This window comes from Micropterus salmoides, unplaced genomic scaffold (assembly GCF_014851395.1).
Source record: "Micropterus salmoides isolate LMB-PRFRI ecotype aquatic unplaced genomic scaffold, ASM1485139v1 Ms_hic_scaffold_11, whole genome shotgun sequence".
Taxonomy (NCBI): Eukaryota; Metazoa; Chordata; class Actinopteri; order Centrarchiformes; family Centrarchidae; genus Micropterus; species Micropterus salmoides.
The window spans coordinates 13,724,366-13,744,688 of NW_024040152.1; the positions used below are offsets into that span (position 1 = coordinate 13,724,366).

General features: G+C 43.4%; 1 protein-coding gene across 1 annotated transcript in view; it reads right to left on the bottom strand.

Moving 5' to 3' along the window:
- Window positions 1-1,147: 1,147 nt before the first annotated feature.
- The window catches only part of erfl3 (Ets2 repressor factor like 3), a 51,938-nt gene continuing 32,762 nt past the window's right edge, over window positions 1,148-20,323 (bottom strand). The window contains exons 2-5 of the mRNA XM_038711040.1: window positions 17,204-17,438; window positions 7,040-7,155; window positions 5,716-6,857; window positions 1,148-5,428 (exon numbers count right to left, since the gene is read on the bottom strand). Of these exons, the coding sequence (XP_038566968.1) occupies window positions 4,757-5,428; window positions 5,716-6,857; window positions 7,040-7,155; window positions 17,204-17,438 (2,165 nt within the window). The 3' untranslated portion in view covers window positions 1,148-4,756. The remainder of the gene's footprint in view (window positions 5,429-5,715; window positions 6,858-7,039; window positions 7,156-17,203; window positions 17,439-20,323) is intronic.

A 20,323-nucleotide genomic window follows, 5' to 3' on the forward strand; every position in this document is an offset into this window, starting at 1 on the left:
AAATGCCTATTTTCTTCTATTTTTATGATCATACAGACAATGGAATATGTTTCCGTATGAATCCTCATATATCTGTTTGAGACATGGAATGCATTTTCTTTTACTTTAACTTAAAACTTTAAAAGTCTCACTCAAGGGTAGCAACTCTTCGCTCCAGTGGATCCTCCTCCTCCTCTTACATGTGCTTATAAGTGTGCTTAAGATAAGGGAGCTAGTACTATGGGCTTTAAATGGTACATGGGGTTAAAAGGTAATTTACAGGTGCCCACCAGCACCTCTAAAGATTACTAAATAGCATGTTATATCTAGTTTGTTTAAAGGTCTGGTGTGTAAAATGTTTTGCACCACCATGTTTCTACAGTGACCCAAACGGACAAACTGCTTTACAGAGCGCATTTTGTCACTACGTTGATTACGTACGAAGAAGTAGTAGTAGTAGTAGAAGTAGTAGTAACAGTTGTCTGGTTTGTTAGAAGTAAGAAGAGACGTGAAAATTGCAAAAGGAGGGGTGAGCAGTGGCTGAGCGATGGTTGCTATTCGCAACCCTCACCACTATATGCCACTAAAACCTACACAATGAACCTTTATTCCGTACAAAAAGTGTAAAAACGACAATTTATCATTTTATGGTTTGTACTAAGTCCTAAGTCCTAGTGAGCTAGACAACCAGAGGTTACTGGTCGCAGCCAACAAATAGGCAGGCACAGCTCATAAAAAAAGCAAATTATGTTTTTTACACTTTGGTTTCTGTACAGATTAAATAGAGGAGATATAACTTGTTCAATAATAAGCTTTAGAGGTAATGGTATGTGGATTGTTACCATTTCACAGAGCCAGGCTAGCCATTTCCCGATTCAAGCCTTTCTACTACCATTAAGCTAAGCTTACGTTAACCCCCTGCTGGATGGAGCTTAAAGTACAGTTGCTTAGTTTCATTTTGTTTATATTGTAATTTTGATGTTGCCACAGAAATACCAAAAGGCCTCAAATAACAGTTGGCTTGCTGTTGACGAGACAAAATGTCACAGGTTAATCTCTTTGTTTACAAATAACCCTGTAATAAAACTTCACTGTCTGATTAAGTGTCATTAATAAATATGGATGTATGAAAGAAGAGCAGACATAAACAAACACAGTGATATTCATATTGGGTTTTAACTGGTTTTAATTAACCCTGATTACAGCTTAATTACAAGTTTGGGAAAAAAACATGAAAGAAGTGGAGAAATTCAATGTTACATCATGGTATTAACTCTCATCTCTCCATCTGAGTGTTATGTAACTGCTCGGGGGGGGAGATGAGATGAAAGAAGAGAGACTGAAAGAGGGAGAAGATAGACCTTTACACAGTCAAACAATACACATCTTTTTTCTTCTTTTAAAATGATACAACCCACCCCGCCCCACCCCTCCCCCTAAAAAAAAAACAAGAAAAAAAAATACAAGAGCGAGAGAGAGAGAAAAGTAACATTATAAAATAAAAATTACAATACATGACAAAAAAAGATAAGATCACTCCCCCTTCTTAAATAAAATCCTCCGCCGCTGCCCTTCTCTCTCAGTCCCCGATGTTATTTCTCTGTCAGCATCAAAATTATTATTACACATTTTAGTTATATTACATTTGTAAAAACTAAAGACAAGAACAAGGTCTCTGGTTTCGGGGGCTTAAAGGTTTCAAACAGGGAATGGAGTTTGGGGGGGGGGCTTTCACATCATCCAAAGTGATGTACACAACATAAAAAGCAACAGCTAACAGAGCCATGGAATAATAATAATGCCAGGTGGAGAGGTAAATAACCCAATAAGAACAATAACAACAACAATAATCAATAGCAATATTGACATCAGAAAAATAAACTGAGAAACCTTTATTCTTTTGATAGAGAAATGTAATCTTTGTGCTGTTTATCTACCGTTCTTTGACTGTAGAGGCATGAAACAGGATGAGAGAGAGCCTGTGTTACAATCAGAGTCCAAATCAATCTTTTTACCCTGCAATATCATGACCGAGTCAGATCACGCTGCAGTTAGCGGGAAGTCAGACAACGGCTGAAACAGAGCGAGGAAAAATGAAACAGAAAGGAGAGAGAAAGAATGCAGAGCAGGTAAGACTGATGGCCTCACCTGGTGCAGAGATATGAAAAGTAGTAATAAGGCAGCTGTCAGTTCAAATACAGACACAGGACTTGGTGTGGGTAAGTGTGCGAGAGTGTGTGTGCGCATGTTGTGACATGCTCCATTCCAGACCACAGGGGTCTGATGAGGAAATTCAATCAGCTCAGCTACACAGACCGCCTGGAGGTCATCTATCTCACAGTTCGCTGCTATAGATCCGTCTTGTCACTGGCCAGGCTGGGGACAGCCCGCGGGTCAACATGGCTCAGTTAACCCATCAGGCGCCTGGATGACCTGGACGCAGAGACAAAAAAGCTCCGGGATTTGAAAACATAATCACAAATCATTTGTGTATGTCTGAATGTGCATAGTTTGAGGAGAGGGCCTTTCAGGACAGGGCCTCACATGTCCAACTTTTTCCAGGCTGTCCTGCAGTAATGATTACCGCCCCCCCCCCCATGCCCCAATTCAGAGCTGCTGTGAACTTTGGAGCATTATGCTAACTGGCCTACGAGAAAAGACAGGATTACTACTTCGCTAATAACCCATGAGCTAACTCTGAGCGCGCGCACACACACTCACACAAGGAGGGGGGGCCTGAAGAGGTGGCCTGGGGCTAGAACAGGCAAGACTGTACAGACAGGAAAGAGCAGAGTACTGCGTGCTAAAAGGGCAAGCTACTGCAAATGAACCACACAAAGTGAAGCATTATCAGTCTGTTCGAGTCCCTGTTTTGTTTTCTTCTTCTTCTTCTTCTTCTTCTTCTTGCTGGTCTTGTTCTGGTAGACTGGCCTGTGCTGTTTTTCTCTGGCTTGTTTGTCTATGAAGCAAATGTACAAGAAAACCCTGGACACCTACTCCTCTTCTTTCTGTCCACCCACCAATCACACCATATTACCCAGTGCATAACACGTCTCACCACTCAAAATAATCCACTTACAAAAAAAATCCTGAATAAATCATATCATTAAAATGCTATGGTTCTTTTAAAATCTCACTTTTTTAATAATTTCATTTAGAATATATAAAGATATAGTCTGTATGTGTGTTATTAGAGCTCAGTTTGCACTTTTTTTTTTACATGCTATAAAAACAAGGCATAGAGAGGCAGCGTGTGTGTGTGTGTGTGTGTGTGTGTGCGCGTGTGTGTGTGTGTGTATATGAGGTCTAAGATGTCTCCTGCTCTCTCAGGCTCTCACTTGTAGGTAACAGGCCTGGCAGTCTAACACACACTCAGGAACCAGAGGATGACGCCACTACAGAGGTGGAGAGAGAGGTTAATGTTTAATAGCTGAAGGCAGTCCTGTGTGTGTGTCTTTGCTGGTTTAGTTTAAACACTATCTACGATTGTTAGAGGAGCTTGAGCTGGTGAACTAGGATTCTGTGCTGCTGGGACTTGAATGAGAATATTTTCAGGATACAAGCCATGTTAGGGTGAGGTGAGAAGTCTAGTTAACAATTACTGGAACCCCTCAAACCCTTCCCTCCCCCTCGTGGTCCCCTCAGCAGTCCTTTCTCTACGCTGAAGTACTTCTTCATTCTTCTCTTTTGCTCTCCTCACATCTCCCAGGGGTTAAAATTATTTCTTTAAGTGGAATCATGATCTTTCCACAGGTGGTCCGCAAGAGAAAGAGGGGGCAAGACAGGAGAGAGACAGAAAGGTTATACAAAAGTCAAAAGCTCTGAGAGAAACAGTGTGCCAGAGTCAAAGTCTATGTATGTGTTAATGTGAATGTGTGGATGATTTTGCGTCGCAGTGAAAATGGTTAAGCATCCATAAACGGCGCTTCCACTGTGAGTCCTCTTCACTGTTGGCTGTTTTTTTTGTTAGTTTGTTTTTGCTTGTGTGTTTGTGTGCATGATTCCAATAAACATACAGCAATAGGCTTCCCTGAGTGGAGTGGGCCAGGCTTAAGAGTCAGTCAGACAACACCAAACAGCCCCACTCTTCAGTCTTGGAGACACACTCCCCCCCCCAATGATTTTTCAGCTTGTGCCAATCTTAACAAGGGTTTCATGAGTGAAAGAATGGTTACTCATAGCAGTCCTCTCTCTTCTTTGTTGTCTTCCATGTCACTCCAGGGCTGTGGGTTTTAGATACAGGCACTTATCAAAGTCCCGTCAGCTTATAGGAAAAGTAGCACAGAGGAGAGTATGAACTTCGTCATCCTAGGTGTGTGTGCTGGGCTGTAAGGGAGTGCGTGTCCCCTGAGGAAAGTGCTGACTGGCTGATGGGGCCTGAAGGCAGGAGCTGTGCTACTGGGACAGGGCATTTGGAGCTTCACTGGCCAGACGGGAGGTCAACTTGAAGTTTCATGAGGGAGTCTCCCTCCGATTTCAGCCTCGTTACAGTCGGGGTGCCTGAGATGGCTGAGTCTGAGTGACTCCCACCTCCCAAAGGATGTGTCCCAGAAGAGTCCTGATCCAGACAAAGGATTGATAGGGGGCAGAACAAGAGTCAGGTTGTCTCTGAGGTGTTTGTTTTATATGTGTGTATGTTGGACTGTGCTCTCAGCTCACTGGAGGTTTCAGGAATCTAGTTTGTCAGTGTGGGAGAGGGATTACAGAGGAACCATTTACATACTCCTGTACCACCTCTAGTGCTACTGGAACAGTAGTGTTTGGGCTGTGTCTCTCATCAGCAGTCTTTGTTCTCCAGAGATAGCTGTGCAGTGGCACGGTGCAGCTCAGCGCTCACCCTCCGCTGTGTGGCCAACGGTGTGGCTAAAGAGCCCTCGTACGCCAATGGCGGAGGACTGTCTCCTTCTCCACTTCCTGTCCTATCCTCCTCAATCTCCATCCGTCCATTACTTTGCCTCTCTCTTTCCCTCTCCTCCTCTGGTCGCACCTTTTTGTCGTCCGACTCCTCTTGTGAGGCCTCCATACGCTGGTCTTCGCTCCAGCGCCTCTTGAAGCGCAGCTTGAGGGGGATGCACTTCGTCTGGGAAGCTCCCACCGAGCCCGTCTGAGGTGGGGGTGTGTTACTGTCCCCCGGTTCGGTGGGTTCACTCTTGAGAGTGAGCAGCCCGCGATGCACGCTGGAGTGTGTGTGCTGCGAGGTGAAGAAGGGCATCAGGCCAGGTGGAGGTGGAGCAGGGGCTTTGAAGACATCCTCGTCAAGGTCCTCATCAGGATGGGGTTGATGCTGCGGCGCGGCTGTGCCGTTAGCAAAGTGGTGGTGGTGGCCAGGGGCCCTGGAGTGGCGATGGGAGAAAAGCTCAAACTCCTCATCTCTGTCATCTGGGTCCTCATCACTAATGTCGGTCACCTCCACCTCTTCCTCTGACTCGATATCAGAGATGGGCTCCACCTGGACAGTCGGATAAAAATGGGAAAAGAGACAGAGGTGAACACAGGAGGAAAACAGAAAAGTAAGGAACTCACTGACAATGAACTAGTATAACATTTTAGTCCAGCAATGTTTTAAGAGACAGTGAATACCATTGAAGTCGATGTTTATGATAAATCAATAAATTATTCACAATGCGGCTTTACTAAAAAGGACACACTTTTTAAGATCTTGTGGTTTTCTCTATGTGTAACTTTGAGATTGCTGAATACATTACAGTGAGTGATATTTAGGTCTATGTATCTCACCTTTATCTTGGGAAGCCCTGCACTGTTTAGGGACTGCGTTGAGGAGGAGGCAGATACGAGGCCAGAGCCGCTGGCTGAGCTCAGGTCACTGCCGAACGACAGCGAGGAGCCCAGGCCAGAGGTAGATGACATGGATCCAGATCCTGAGGACATTGAGCTCTGCCTAGGTTTACTCTGGCTTTGACTCTCCCTGTGCTTCCTGCCGAGTGGTGGTGGCTGCAGCTTGAACTTGAAGGGAGACATGTGTGGAGGCTCCTCACCCAGGTGCAGTGGGTGATGCATGGGATGAGAATGGGGGTGAGGGTGGGCAGAGTGAGGTGGATGCGGGTGGTGATGGGCGGAGTGAGCCAGAGGTGGATGGTGGTGCCGCTCTCCTCCCCTCTCTCCTCCCCCCACTGTCGCTGCTCTTTCTGCTCTCTCGCCTCTCTCTCCGGTCAGACCAGCCTTGTCTGCGGCGGGCCGATGGGGCTGAGGGATAACGATGTTGGGGTACTGGAGGAAAGCTCTGGGGCTGAGGCCGTAGTTGTACACCGACTGGGTGTGGGCCTGCAGGTAACGCTTCATGTCCTCTGGGTTGAAGGAGAAGTGGGAGCCTAACATGGGTGACAGGGTGGGTGAGGGAGTGTAGGGGAGGTGAGATGTCGGAGTCATGGAGAGCGCCGGGGACAAAGGAGGGGCTAGAAGGCCAGCTCCTCCTGGCCCTGGCAGAGGGGACACAGGGAAGGGTGACAGGGGCTCTGCATGGATGCGGTGCCCTGTGGGGCCACGGGAGCCTGGGTGCCCAGCGGGGTTACCTGGTCCTCCATACATGCGGAAGAGGGTTTCATGAGACAGACGGGGATGGATGATACTTCGGTAACCTCCTCCTCCACCACCAGGTCCTCCTCCGCTCACACCCCTGTCTCCCCTTTCCTCTCCCGCTCCCACGTTGCCCTCCTCGATCTCAGAATTGACGGAGGTGCCGTCGCTGCAGTCGCTGACAGATCCACGTGCCATTCGTCGGGCCACAGAACTGAACATGCCACCAGGGCTGCGCAGGTCCTCATTCGGGGAAAGGACTTCAGAGGGCGTTGAAGGAGGAAAGCGGAAGTGAGTTCCTGCTCCAGTGGGTACAGGAGGGGCGCTCTGAGGAACACTGCTTCCTGGAGATGTTAAGGGGGGGAGGGAGGAGAAAAAAAAAAAAAAAGAGGGGAAGAATACTGAGAAATCATATATAATGTTCTCCTGTGTAATCCTATGTAATCATGCGATCCTATTGTGGGATTAGGAGATAACATGAACATGCACAGGCATGCACACACAGCCCTAAGCAGTCCAGGCTTACCAGTTGAGCCCATGTCGATAAAAGGGTAGTTGACCAAAACCAGTTTATTGAAGTTGAATTTGTAGGTGAATCTCTTGCCTTTGGTCTTATGGAGGATCCTCTTGTTGTAGTAGTATCTGGTAAAGAGAATAAAGCAGACATGATAAATAAAAACAGTAAGACCCTGTGCTCACACATGCCTAATGCATGTAAAGACACATATAAAAGGCACACATCAGGGTTAAATAACTGACTGCATAATCTCTTATGCAACCATTTTGATTTATCCCACCATTATTAACAACACTGAAACGTTACATCCACAATATATCTACATTTTAAAGTATTATTTTGTTCCTGAAGTCACTGAGACTATGACAGATGCGCCTGCACACTCAAGCACACACTTTAATAAGCATGAGTCTTTCATGTCGCACCCCCATCTCTAATGATAGATATTACAGAGTGTTGTATGACATTTGCACAAAGCAGACCCAGTAAAGGGTGGAGGCGGGAGGAAGGGGGGGTGAAAAAGAGAGAAAACCGATAGATGAGAAACAGTGGATGGACTGAGCTGTGGAGCAGTAGTGATGCTGTGTGGCGGGATAAACAAACAATCAAGCGATCAGAGGTCAACGTATGCAGCGTTAACACCAAAATGTGTATGGTAAACGGATTGTAAGTGTGTGCGACTCCTGTTACTTTGTGTATATTTTGTATGTGTGGTACCTTCATTAATGTATATCTGTCTAGAAAGGTCAGGAATTTGAAAAAAGTGTCTTAGGGTCCTTTAAGTTCAAATTGTCTCAGTGTCACACACAAAATCACATTCTGTTATTCATTTTGCTGGATGGACCCATGTCTTTATGTAACACCAAAGCAAAGCCACCAATAATTCACCCCATCTTTATCTGTTTATGTAATGGCCATTCTCTCTCTTTTTTCAAGCTCCCTCTCTCCCATCGCTCCTGCCTACAGTACAAGCCTTACTTTTTATTAACCTTTGTCCAGCTACAGCGCTTTATGTAACATCTCTCTGCTTTCTTCCCCAGATCCACATCCACTTTATGTAACCTCTAGATCCCTGGCTGCCAAGCCTCACACACTGAGGGAGCTGGAGCGAAGGAAAGAGGAAGAGATAAAGAGCAAGAAAGGAACAAAGACGAAATGTGTTTGTCCGTCAGGGAGATAACAAGCTTGTGCGCCACGATCACAAAAACCACCACCTACCCATTCAACACCGCCCCTGGCTATTAAACACAAGACTTAACCAGACGGCACATTTGCTCATCATGTCTGCATGCCTACCTGCTTTTCTAACACTAGGCACCACTTTTCCTTCCTCCAGCATGTGTCTGCTGGCACAAGTTGAGTGTGCTGACAAAGATAGGGGCTTCAGGGTATATAGGTAATGCTGAGTTAATCAGAGCCCATTGACTATCATTACACTGAATGGTAGTTATCCAGACGGCTGTGTGTGTGTGTGTGTGTGTGTGTGTGTGAGTGTCTGTCTGGCAGTAGGGAGGTTTTGCCTTTCACCCCCTCTTACTATGCTTATTACACAGATTGTTTGGGGCATTTTTGTTCTGGGAACAGACTGTTGCTCTTTTCTCTTCAACCCTCCTCCTATTATCCTACTGATACCTCTCTCTCTCGCTCTCTCTCATCAATCCACCTCCCCCTCTTTATCCATACACTCTCCCTGCGCTCTCCAGTCGTCCCCTGAGGCGATGGGAGAGGGCGAGAGGGAGAGAGAGACAGGACAAGCCCGCACTGTTGAAAACATTGTTTACGCCAGGCACAAAGCAGCATGTAATTTCTGCTCCAGGGGAGACACTCACAAGGGCCGGGGAAGGAGGGGAGAGGAGCAGTTGGGAGCGAGGGGATGGACAGAGACAGGCAGGAAGTCAAGCAGAATTAAAACCACAACAGGACTGTGATCAAATTAGCTGAAGATTGAAAAGTCAACAGGCTGGATTAGGGTCTACATTTGGGCCCAATATGAATATGAATTGCAAGGGTAGAAAACAAACAAACAAAATGATCTGAGATTAATTTATTTTATGTCTCACACAGCATCATTGCAACCCCTAATTGGAGCAAAATTTCATGACACACTGCGTTTTTATCAGCTTCTGAAACACCACACATACTAAAATTTTAATAAATAATACAACTTCTGAGATTAGTTGCAAGTTTATTTAGGGAATCCAAATTAAACTAGGGCAGTCTTATGGTGAACACTCAAAAATGCATGTCATTGCCTTCGCTGCTCCTAGCTCGTCGTTAGTGAGTAGCATGCTAGTTAGCAAACACTGTGTAAAAAGGCAACCTGAAATGTTTTCCAACAATTTACTTTTTGTACTATTCCTCTGACTTTATGCGAAGCACCATGTTTTTTTTGTTTCTATCTGGAGGCAGGGGAGATACATAAGAGGGATCCAAGAGTCTAAAATAATGATCTTCTCCTCCAAAGACATTTATCCACAGCAGGTAAAGACCAAACTGCCTCTCCCAACACCGCATGACTTGTTGTTGTCAGTTTTTCAGCAAATCCGCGTAGCGCATCCAGGCGAACTTATTTAAGTTACAAATGTTTAACTTTCAACTTCTCCCTGTTTTTGATGTTGGTCAGTCTTGTTCGATTCAAACAGAAAGTGAATAGGGGCAAACCCATGTAGTGCGTCTCCACGGTCATAAAGCGGCCTTGTTAATATTCAGTCTACCCTCATTGATGTAAATGAGGAGGATAAAATATTAGAAATGCCTCTGAGTATAACACTATTCATCACCACAGGCCACAGCCTTCAAAATGACTATAAAGTTGAATCAACACCTCTCTAGTTTTTATTTTATTACTTTTAATCATTATTAACTTTCATGATGGTAGGATCTATTAATTTTAGATGAGTGGACCTAATAAACTGGCAACTGAGTGTATAAATGACATAAACATGGACGTATCCCAAAGGCCAAAAATATCACTGACACATCTGACCGTGGCTCATGGCTGTTGGATGCTAGGGAGGGTAGCCAACTAAAATTTTGTGTGTGCTTGGCTGCACTCACACATGCAGCTAACACAGAAAAACCCCGCTGAAACGCATAGTTGGAAGCGGACAACTTTGCGTAATCCCAGCCGAGGCAACTGAAGCTGTGTTTAGAACACATGGTCACCCATTCCTTCTCCATGCTCCCTCCTCCTGCGCCGTCATATGGGCAGACAGTCTTTGAAGAGCATTTGAACTCACTTCAAAAGAGAAGAAAGAGATTCTTTGAGTGCCTGTGTTTAGCTGCCCACCGCACTCGGCTTACACACACACACACACACACACACACACACCTCTCCCATATCCTGACTCCATAACTGCAATCTCATTCAGGCATACGCTACACATGTGCATGTGTGCCCCCACACACCCTCTGCCCGTATCATCCAGGAGATGCATCTTTATCCCGCTCCCTGTTTAACCAAAAGAGTAGATTGAACAATCAATGCAAGTATGGATTTAGGCAAAGCCTTCAGGGGAACAGAGGGGAGGCTTTTCATCAACTCAGTTGTTACTGTGTGTGATTCTAGGCCAGGGATTAAGGCTTAGATTACACAGACCTGCTGTGGTCCAAAACATTATGATCAAAGCAGAGAGAGAGTCTCTCTCACACACACAGGCAATGAATGAACATAGATATTTCAAAACAGCACTTGAACCAGGGTTTAAGCCATTTACATAAAAAAACTTGGGTAGTATTATCTTTTACAATTGTGTTATTTGACATTCTTTTCATACTGGTGTCAATACAATAGCAGATTTTTTGATTTCTAACTCCGAATAATATAAAACAGCACCCCCCACGTAAAACCCCTTCCATTTGTTAATTTAACAAAATAAGACAAACTTCTGAAACACTCAAAATAAGCTATACAAGAACTTAATGAAATAAAAATTGGAAAAGTTATGACCCAAAGGAAACTGTTCATTACAACTCGGATAGGATAACACTGTGCTCGTCAATTAATTGCTAAGATTTCAAAAAGCAGCAACATCACTATAAAAAGGTCCAACAGGGCACCAAGAATTACCACTAATGTTTGTTGGGACTTATTTTTTTAGCCACGTTGCCTTGTTCAGATATGTCAGCAATTACTTTGGAGAGTGCGATGCTAACATAACTATTAGAACCGATGGCTAGTGCAACAAAATAATATTCAAGGTCTAAAACATGAAATATCAGGACCTGACATAGCAGTGGATGCAAACAGATATAATTCGGTCAGTACTAAATATTGAGATTCAGATAAGTTTCAGATAAAAAGTAAAAAACAAAAAGTAACTGAACAGGAATGTTTTTGGGACAAGATGTGGTCTATTTGTACAGTCAGTTCAGATGGCAGACTTGCCCACTCTGGACAACTCTCTCTATTACCCTTTAACATGATATGTGTATAAGCTCACCAGTCTATTTCAGTATCACAGAAACACACACAATGTCAACACTAAAAATGAAGTGAACCAACCCACTTGTGTTTGCGTGGATAGGCTGTGCCTTGCCTATTGTTGGGTTGTAAATAGGCGCTGACTGTGACAGGAAGTTGGGATTACAATACTCCCCATGAGCCCCTAGTTTATTTTCTGCCTCTTTCGTCAGCATTGGCTGATACACACACACATCCCGGCCAGATCCTTCTATACACACATGCACACACACACACCGGCTGCTCACAATCAGGTGAGTGTGTGTGTGTTTACAAGTTGCACACGTGAGAGTGCTTTGTGCAGAAGCCAGGTTTGACGAGTGTTTACAGTCTCAAAAAGGAAATTAAATGTGTTTGTGCGGGGATGTGGGCTGGGTAGGGGGTATGATAAGGCAAGGTGTCACAAGCTCTGTGTGTGTGTGTGTGTCGGGGGGTGTGTATATGTGTGAAGGAGGATCTGGTCAGGGTATGATTAGACTGGTCACATGCTCTGTGGGTGCGAATATGTACTCGAGCACGCTCTGGTGTGTGTGCATTCCGCCCTCATAGAAAATAAAGGCCTCATTCAGTCAGGGACAATGACATACACACAACGCTCATGTACGCTGAACACATACATGCTGCAGATAGAGACAATGGAAAGACAATGCACACAAGCACAAGTTGAACACAAAGTCATACAGTGGTACTGTCCCTGGGTGCTCCCGCTGCACTTTCTCTCTGGCCCTAGGTGTTTCCACACAATGCACTGCTGTAGAGAGAGGCCTTCTGACCTACAAACAGGCCCAGCCAGCTAGGTGAGTAACACTCTGTGCATATGCAGCAGTATTTCCTTCAGCGTGTTTTGTAGATGTGGTCACTGGGGTTACTTCTAAATGCACATCAGAACCAGTTTTAGAGCAGCAGTTTAAAAATGTTTGATGGGCTTTTCTTGGATTGTACCATAGTACAAATGTAATGTATCACTTCACTTTAAAACAAGGTATTAAATGTTATGTATGTTCTTGTATAGTTTTAGCACAAACTGAAAAAAATATTGGTAACAAAATATTCTGAAGCTACAGCATCACCATGCCCAGGAATGTTGAGGAACATTCATTCTCTTTATGTGCTTTTCAGTGGGCAATTTTCCAGCTGCTGTGGCCAATCACACTTACACAAATGTTGGAAATGCAGCAAACACTACAAACATGTGTGCAAGCAAGCATGCATGGGCAAGAGTCTGTGTACAATGGTGCATTTGTGCACATGTGCTGCGTTGTTAATCTTTGCCAGCTGTGCGTGGCAGTCTCCCTGACCTCTGACCACTATGTTGCTGCAGCCAATGCGGGCTGCTGACTGGAGGACAGGGGGGTCTGGAGGTCTCTAGGAGCTGGGACCTCTTAGCATGATTACACTCATTAAGCACTCTGAAATGACTGATTAGCAACAGGCTTCATTTCCCTTGCTCTCCTTTGTGGTTCAGTACAAGTTTCATTTATGAGAGTGAGGCGGTGGTGCAGGGAATCAGAAGGAGAGAAGGCTTGGCCTTTTTATTAGTGGACAGGTTTACTTCCTCGTCCTACCAAATGATCCCTCATTATGAAAATGCAGCTATGGGTTAATTACTTGCATCAAAAATGTCAGATAGCACTCACCTCAAATGTTGAGGAATATCAAAGCCCAAGGTAAGCATGACTTGAAAGGAGCTGAATTCATGCAGGACCTGACACACTATGGAAATCAGGCCCTAATATTATATGTTTTGAACAACAAACTCATTATTTTAATAAAAAAAAAAAAAAGACAAAAACACACTTTCAAAACATGTCCACATGCACACACATGCGCACACTTGCACATAAACACATACACAAGCACGCACAGTGTGAGTATAATCCTCTCTACAGGAGTGGGAATTTCACACCGGCCATGGGAGCGGGAGACCAAGATGACGCATGGACTGAGGCTGTGTCCCCTTAACAGAAAGCCAACACATACGCACATGTCCACACACACAATGCAGCAGTCCTGATTAAGGGAATTTCCACCATGTGCATGGCAGACAGGAAAGAATAAGATCATAGAGGTAAAAATAATAATTACAAAAGGCAAAGTGATAAAAAGAATACTTTAAAACAGGCCTGCCTTTTTAAGTATGGGTGAATGTGTGTGCATGCTAATTGCCACATGGTGACTTGCAGACTCCAGGTTTTCTCCATATGAAGGGCACGAGACGGCCTGCTCTCCATCAGTTTGCTCCATATGGGGACTGTTACCATGCACATGCACGTGTTTGTGTAACTCCTTTATAACTTCTTAATCCTTAGTGACATTAATCTGCTTGCTACATTACTATTAATGTGCGTCTTGAGAGGCTTAATTTCCAGTGTCTCTTGTGGTGAAGGACTGGTAGGAGCTCTGGTGTCAAATCAGGTGACAAAATGGACGTGGGTGTGTGCCGTTTTGTTGACTGACCTTTTCACTCTAAGCCTGAAGTGACGTTACTCAATTTATAGGCAAAGAGGGAGACAACCTGGCCGTAGGAGGGTGGCTGAGGACACAAGAGCTCCACTCCTGCATAGAAAATCTAAGGCCGGTCCATCAGAGGGCACTAAGACCCGCTCTATATATATATATATACATATACACAGCCTGACCACAAATATCCATATATATATATATATATATATCTCTATATATATATATATATATAGATAGATAGATAGATAGATAGAGTGGCTGCAGCCTAAGCTCTAAATCCGTTACAGCTCTAGAGGATGGACAAGCTATAAATACACAGCCTGACCACAAATATCCATATTCTTTTTCTCTCTAATTCAGGAACTTTATATATGGACTCCAAGTCTGATTGTGTGTGTGCATCACATGTATGAACACATGATTAGTTGCCCTTGTTAATTCCCTCTGTCCCCATAGGACCGACATATGTAATAGACGTGATCTTAATCTCACCAGTGTAAATGAGTGAAAATAAGCCCTCCCACCCTAAATTAAGCAATTCAATGTGTTTCCCCCCTTTAATGGCCTATGTGGCTTAGACTAATCTTGGCCATGTTTGGCTGTAAACAACAAGCCGGGGACACATGACGCAGTGAATAAGATGCTGTGCTTACACAGAAGAGTTCCCCAGGGATATGTGATGTCTGTAATACTGAACTGTAATGTGCTGAGAGGTCATTGTGTTATAGTATAGATCACAAAATGTAAAACATGTAAAATCAAACTTTTGGTGACCTTGAAAGCCAAAAGTACAAAGAAAATCAGAAGCATCTGTTGTGTTGTTTTCTTTAACTCCCAACTATTTTGTTGGTCTTGAAGCAATTTGCTTATTGACACGTCAATTTGATCTACCTCATACTGAGCGAACGCAATCTGAAAGTCAGCAAACCAGCTCTAGCCAGAGAATAACTCAAACTAACCATCGGATAAAAAAAGTTTAAAATTCACCCCGATAGTAGGCTATACTTCACAGTAAGTGAGGGATAAGCACATGATAGCCATAAAGTCAACAGATGACGATGAATCATAATTTAGTTTATATTAGGGATGCACCGAATGTTCGGCCACCGAAATTAATCAGCTGAAAATAGCACTTTCGGTTAGGCCTAATAAGTCAAAACACCGATTAAATTTTAACGAACAGTTACATTGACATGTCGGCAGTGTGGAAGCATTTTTAAGTATCCAAGAAAGATGCAAAAATAGTCATTTGCAGACACTGTTCCACTGAATTGTCTCCTAGCACATCCACACTATCTGTGGCTGACTTCTTAGAAAAGGCAACAAACGGTCTGACGCGCTTTGAGTGTTTCTGTCACTCAGTTGTGATAAGGCAATTAAGCTAGCTGCATCTAAATTTGGAGCGCACATGTATTCAAGCCTTTATGGTAAATCCACTGAAATGGACCAGTGCAAACTGACAGGCAAGTTAGCGTCAGTTTCTCTCTTTACAAAGAACAAATGTTGCAGTATGAGAGTCCTACCTGAAGATAGCCTATGAAGACTTCATGTTACGTGATACAAGAACCACATTCAACATTATTTATCAAATTGGGTCAGACTTGATGAATTCAGCATGAGGATACACATGTGACAACGTCCGTTTTTCAAAATAAGGTGTCTATACAGTATGGAAATAAGATTAATTGGATTATATTCACAGAAAGTATAAAACCTATCATATCATGTGTACATTAAAAGTAAATGGACACATGTAATTTACTTTACCAGACCCTCTTGGGCCTCAGACCCGCCCACCATAGTCTCTCCAAATCCTGTGGGAAACTGAGTAAAAAGCACATCTTGACTATTTAATTTATGCAATTGTTCAAAAATTCAAAATAAATGGAAAAAAGTGTGCTTGGCTTCGGTCAAGTATTTTCATTTCGGTGCATCCCTAGTTTATATCAAAATACCTGACTAATGACATTAACTAACACTGTGGATCAATAACCACAGACACATCAACCCATAAATGATGAGCAGAAAGAGTCACCAAGGTACTAAGGGGCTTGGCTGAGCTGGCTGGTGCATGGACATAAACTTTAATCAAAAGGCTTAAAGTTATGACCGCCCAAATGGGTCAGTGTTGTAACTCTACTTGTCCAGGTCAATACCGTGTGAAGGCATGTGGCCAGGGTCACTCATGCAAAACTATTAGAGAGTTGGTTAAGTGCTATTAGTGCCCAGGCAGGCATGACTAATGGGAATGTCTGCATGAAACAGAGCCAGAGAGTCAAAGCTGTTGGGTTCTGTGGGCCCGAATGAAATGCTTCCAGCAGGTCATTGCTGTGACTGGAATCAACTGCCTGGGTCACAGATGGTATTCACTATTTGGATTACAGAATGTTTCTTTACAACAAATGTAGCCTCAGGGGTGTGTGTTTAAGAGCCATAACCTCATTTACTAAACATTTGCACTAGTGCTTGTTTATCTAAGCGAGTGGAACAACCTCTCTGATCACTCAACGTGTGCACACATCCTTTATGTACATGGAAACCACATGGTCACTGGGAGGGAGATTATAGTGTACTCGGTCTCATGATAAAGTATTTTAGGGAGTGGCACTTCAGGAGTTCTTGACCACAGGTGAGGGTTGGAACATAGAGACTTCAAGCTCAGCTGTCTCTATACACCAAGTCCACAGTCCAGTGAAAAGATTGCTGCTGCTGCTGCACCAATCCAGATAAATCTTGCATCATGGCACTGCAAAGCCTCACTAGGGGTGTGACAACCTGGGAAAGGCACTACCTGTCCTTCCTCAATTATCTGGAAAAGGAGCTATTTCAGCCCCTGTCCATGAGTTGGAACCCAGAGACAGTGATGATGGAGGGGAAACCTAACTATATGTATTTGGTACAGCTTCATCAACCCCACTATCTTGGATTTATATTAGCGCCATGGCTATGTAATTTGAATGCAAGGTCTCAGTAAATTAGTAATTCGACTGGAGCATGAGGGGTAGGTAAATTTTAGCGTATCATAAGTATTTATGTGAATTTGCCGCCCGTAAGTTCCACAGATCGTTATCATAATAATGAGGCAAAATTAGGCTTTACGGAAAACAGCTCATATCTCTTTTTCTGGTCCTCAAACAAAAGAAGTTAAAGGTCAAGAATCTGAGTAAATAACCATGAATGAATCCACACTCCCACATACAGATACATAATGAAACAAACATATTCTGCAAGTTTCTCTGCCATCATACCTCAGTGCCCTGCTCAGCTTATCGTAGTTCATTTGTGGTTTACACTTCCTGGCCCCCCACAGCCGGGCCACTTCATCTGGGTCCTTGATGACAAACTCGCCGTAGTCCCCCTGCCAGGCGATGACATCATGATACTCTTCCTTCCTGAGCAGCTCCAGGATGAAGTGCCACAGTTGGATCTGCCTGGACCCGGGGCTCGACTCAGGCTTGTAAGCCCAGTCTGGGAATGCAAACCCTGTAATAGAGAAAATAAAGAGAGTGAGGGAGTTAGTGTGGGTCACTGGAGCACAACGACAACAACACTGAATGATGATGTGGAGAGCACATTAAACAGAAAAAAACAATAGAGTGACATATAACTCAAATGAACCCTGACACATCTTATTGCGTTCTGTAGGTGAAAACAGCTTTAAAGCAAAGCAAAAGAAAATTAGGAGTGAGCAGTTGTAGCTGTTTCAGGTGAGTGCACTCTGTTCAATGAGATAAAAGAGGATTATGGGTGTCTAGCCAAGTATAGATCACATACAACAGAGCAGCTTAGTCAAGCACAGAGATACTTCCCATTGCACTTAGCTGTCCTCACTACTTCCCCAAGTCTTCTATGCATTTTTCATTCTCCAGTCAATTTTTGATAAGTGTTTGTGGGTTATTCTCAAGCAATTTCTCTTTTATTGGACAGTTTGACACAGTGGTGAGCAAGAGGAAAGCCAGGAAAAAGTAAAGACAGTAGAAGAGAGAGAATAAAGCAATATATGTCACAAACAGTGGCATGAGAAGCACTGTAAGATGCCTTAACCCGTCTGAATCCTCGGATGCCCTTATAACTTTGATTGTCTTGATCTTACAAGACAGTCTAAGAGTATGCCCACATTTGTAAATGCATCTTTTTCTCTCGTTTCACAGATAGATAGAGACTTTATTGTCATTGTATATAAAACACAATGTCCAGACTAAAATGTTTTTTTATTAAGAGTGTAAATCTTATAACACCTGCTTGTTTCAGTGTGTACAGGGTAAACACAGCTTTTCAAAAATGATGACATAATTCAGCCCAATGAGGGTCGGAGGCTGTGTGATGGTAAAGTTACGAAGACAATCTTCAGTTGCCTCTAATTTTCTCTGTGATTATTCATCATAAATGTCAATATGGCTGAATACACAGAAGAGCTGTCGTCTTTAACCTGGATTTACACTGATTTTGACAGATTGCGTCTCGATTATAAAATAATGATTTTATCACCGCAGCACAGCAGCTTGGGAATGACTGCTGGTTAACAGGTAATAGTTACAGGCGCACTGAGCTGTCTGACATGAGAAACAATGAATATGCAAATGAAAACTACACTATAAATTTGGCTGCATTAAGACACAGTACAGGACACAGGTGTAACATACACTTGGCAGAGTAACCGGCTGTGTGTGTGGCCTAGTCACAGGTTGAGTTTCTGTCGTCTAACATGTATTTATGATGATTTTGTCAGAAGATGTTGCGACTATAAAATACCGATTTGGTCAGTTAGGCTGTCGGTCATTACCAGATGTTGGCTGTGATGCAGTTTGTTTTTTCCTGAATGAAAACAGGGCAAAGTGTTTTGTGTTGTTCCGGTGTTTCAATGTAGACAGAGGTCTCTACTAAATGACCTAAAAATGTGATTGTGAAATTGCTTTTTAAATTAAGGCTAAGGCTTTTTTACAAACCACACTCCTCTACTGTCATTAGGTCACCACCTCACCACAGTAGCTCTTCACAGGAAACACACGCACACTGAAACTACAATAATGAAAGCTGTAGTGTTAGTGGGCTTCATGGAACAGTTAGGCACATGAAAAACCTTTCCACCTCTCCTCCACCTCTTTCCCCTCATGCAGTCATACTTTCCTATGAACGGAGGAAAACAACATGGCCAGTCATCTCTCCTGTCTATCCATTCTATCTCTCCCCACCCGCTGCTCGAAGGAAACGCAGAGTAAGAGAGACAGAACGAGACTGTGGGCGTGGGTATATGACTGTTTGTGTGAGCATGTGTGTGCCCAAATGTACAAGTTTGAAGGAGTTGCTGTGCCAGTGCGCGTGTTTGAAAATGTTTGTGCAAGTCTCCCACCAACATTCTGTTGCCTGGGTGGTCAAGAAAATTTGACACGACCGAGCGAAATAGACTAACAGTGTAATATTCAGCCAGATATAGCTTTGGCTGGACGTTATTTGATAAACAATCATCCAATGATAAACAAGTGAGGAGGTAGAGTTACAGAGAAATAGCATCCACCCTGCTAAAGTGTCGTTGTGCAGGACATTTAATGCCAGTCAGTCCCGCTGAGTGTTGTGCAATGTTTAGCGTCACATTACAGTGAAAACCAGAAAAATGGAGTTACCTGTCGGATGTATAATGCAATGCAATACAATAGCCCTTCAATAAATGCTACAGTACAGTTTTAGTTGTGCCTGCTTCTTTAATTGTGTGTATGTTGACTGTTGTATGATTGGTGTGATAAAGAACATAAACTACACCCTCAAAAATAACTATGCCAACCACTATGTCAACTTTGCTTGAGACGGTACTGTATTAGTTGCCTTGCAATTTTAAGTGAAATTGCTTATGTATAGTCTATTTCATTTTATATACTTTTATTTAATCTCTCATTTTCTCTATTTATCTGTAGGCCTACTTATTTATGTACTTCTGCAACACCTGAATTTCCCTTCTGGGGATCAATAAAGGCATATTAGATTTTATCTTATCTAACATAAGGGTAGCATGAAACCAGTGTTTGCAGTGTGTTTAACTGCACCTCATGCAAATGGCAACAGAGGAAATGAGACAGGCTGGGCTGGAGATTGGGAAACAAATCATCAGCCCAAATCATCAGATTATGGATGTGCAGGCCTGTCAATGGATTTGCTGGATGACAGCCTGAGGCAGAGATAGATAGCCCTGATAATCTCTTCTGCACTAGCCTGTTCTGACCATTTAGTCACTGTTGCGTAACACAAGATAATGCTGATAGCACATCTGCCAGACATCTATGAATCTGTATATGAGTGTTGCTACTGGAGTCTTTCATCAGCATGAGTTAACTACTTTATGATTTGTTTGCTTTGTTGTTATGCTTTGTTGTTAT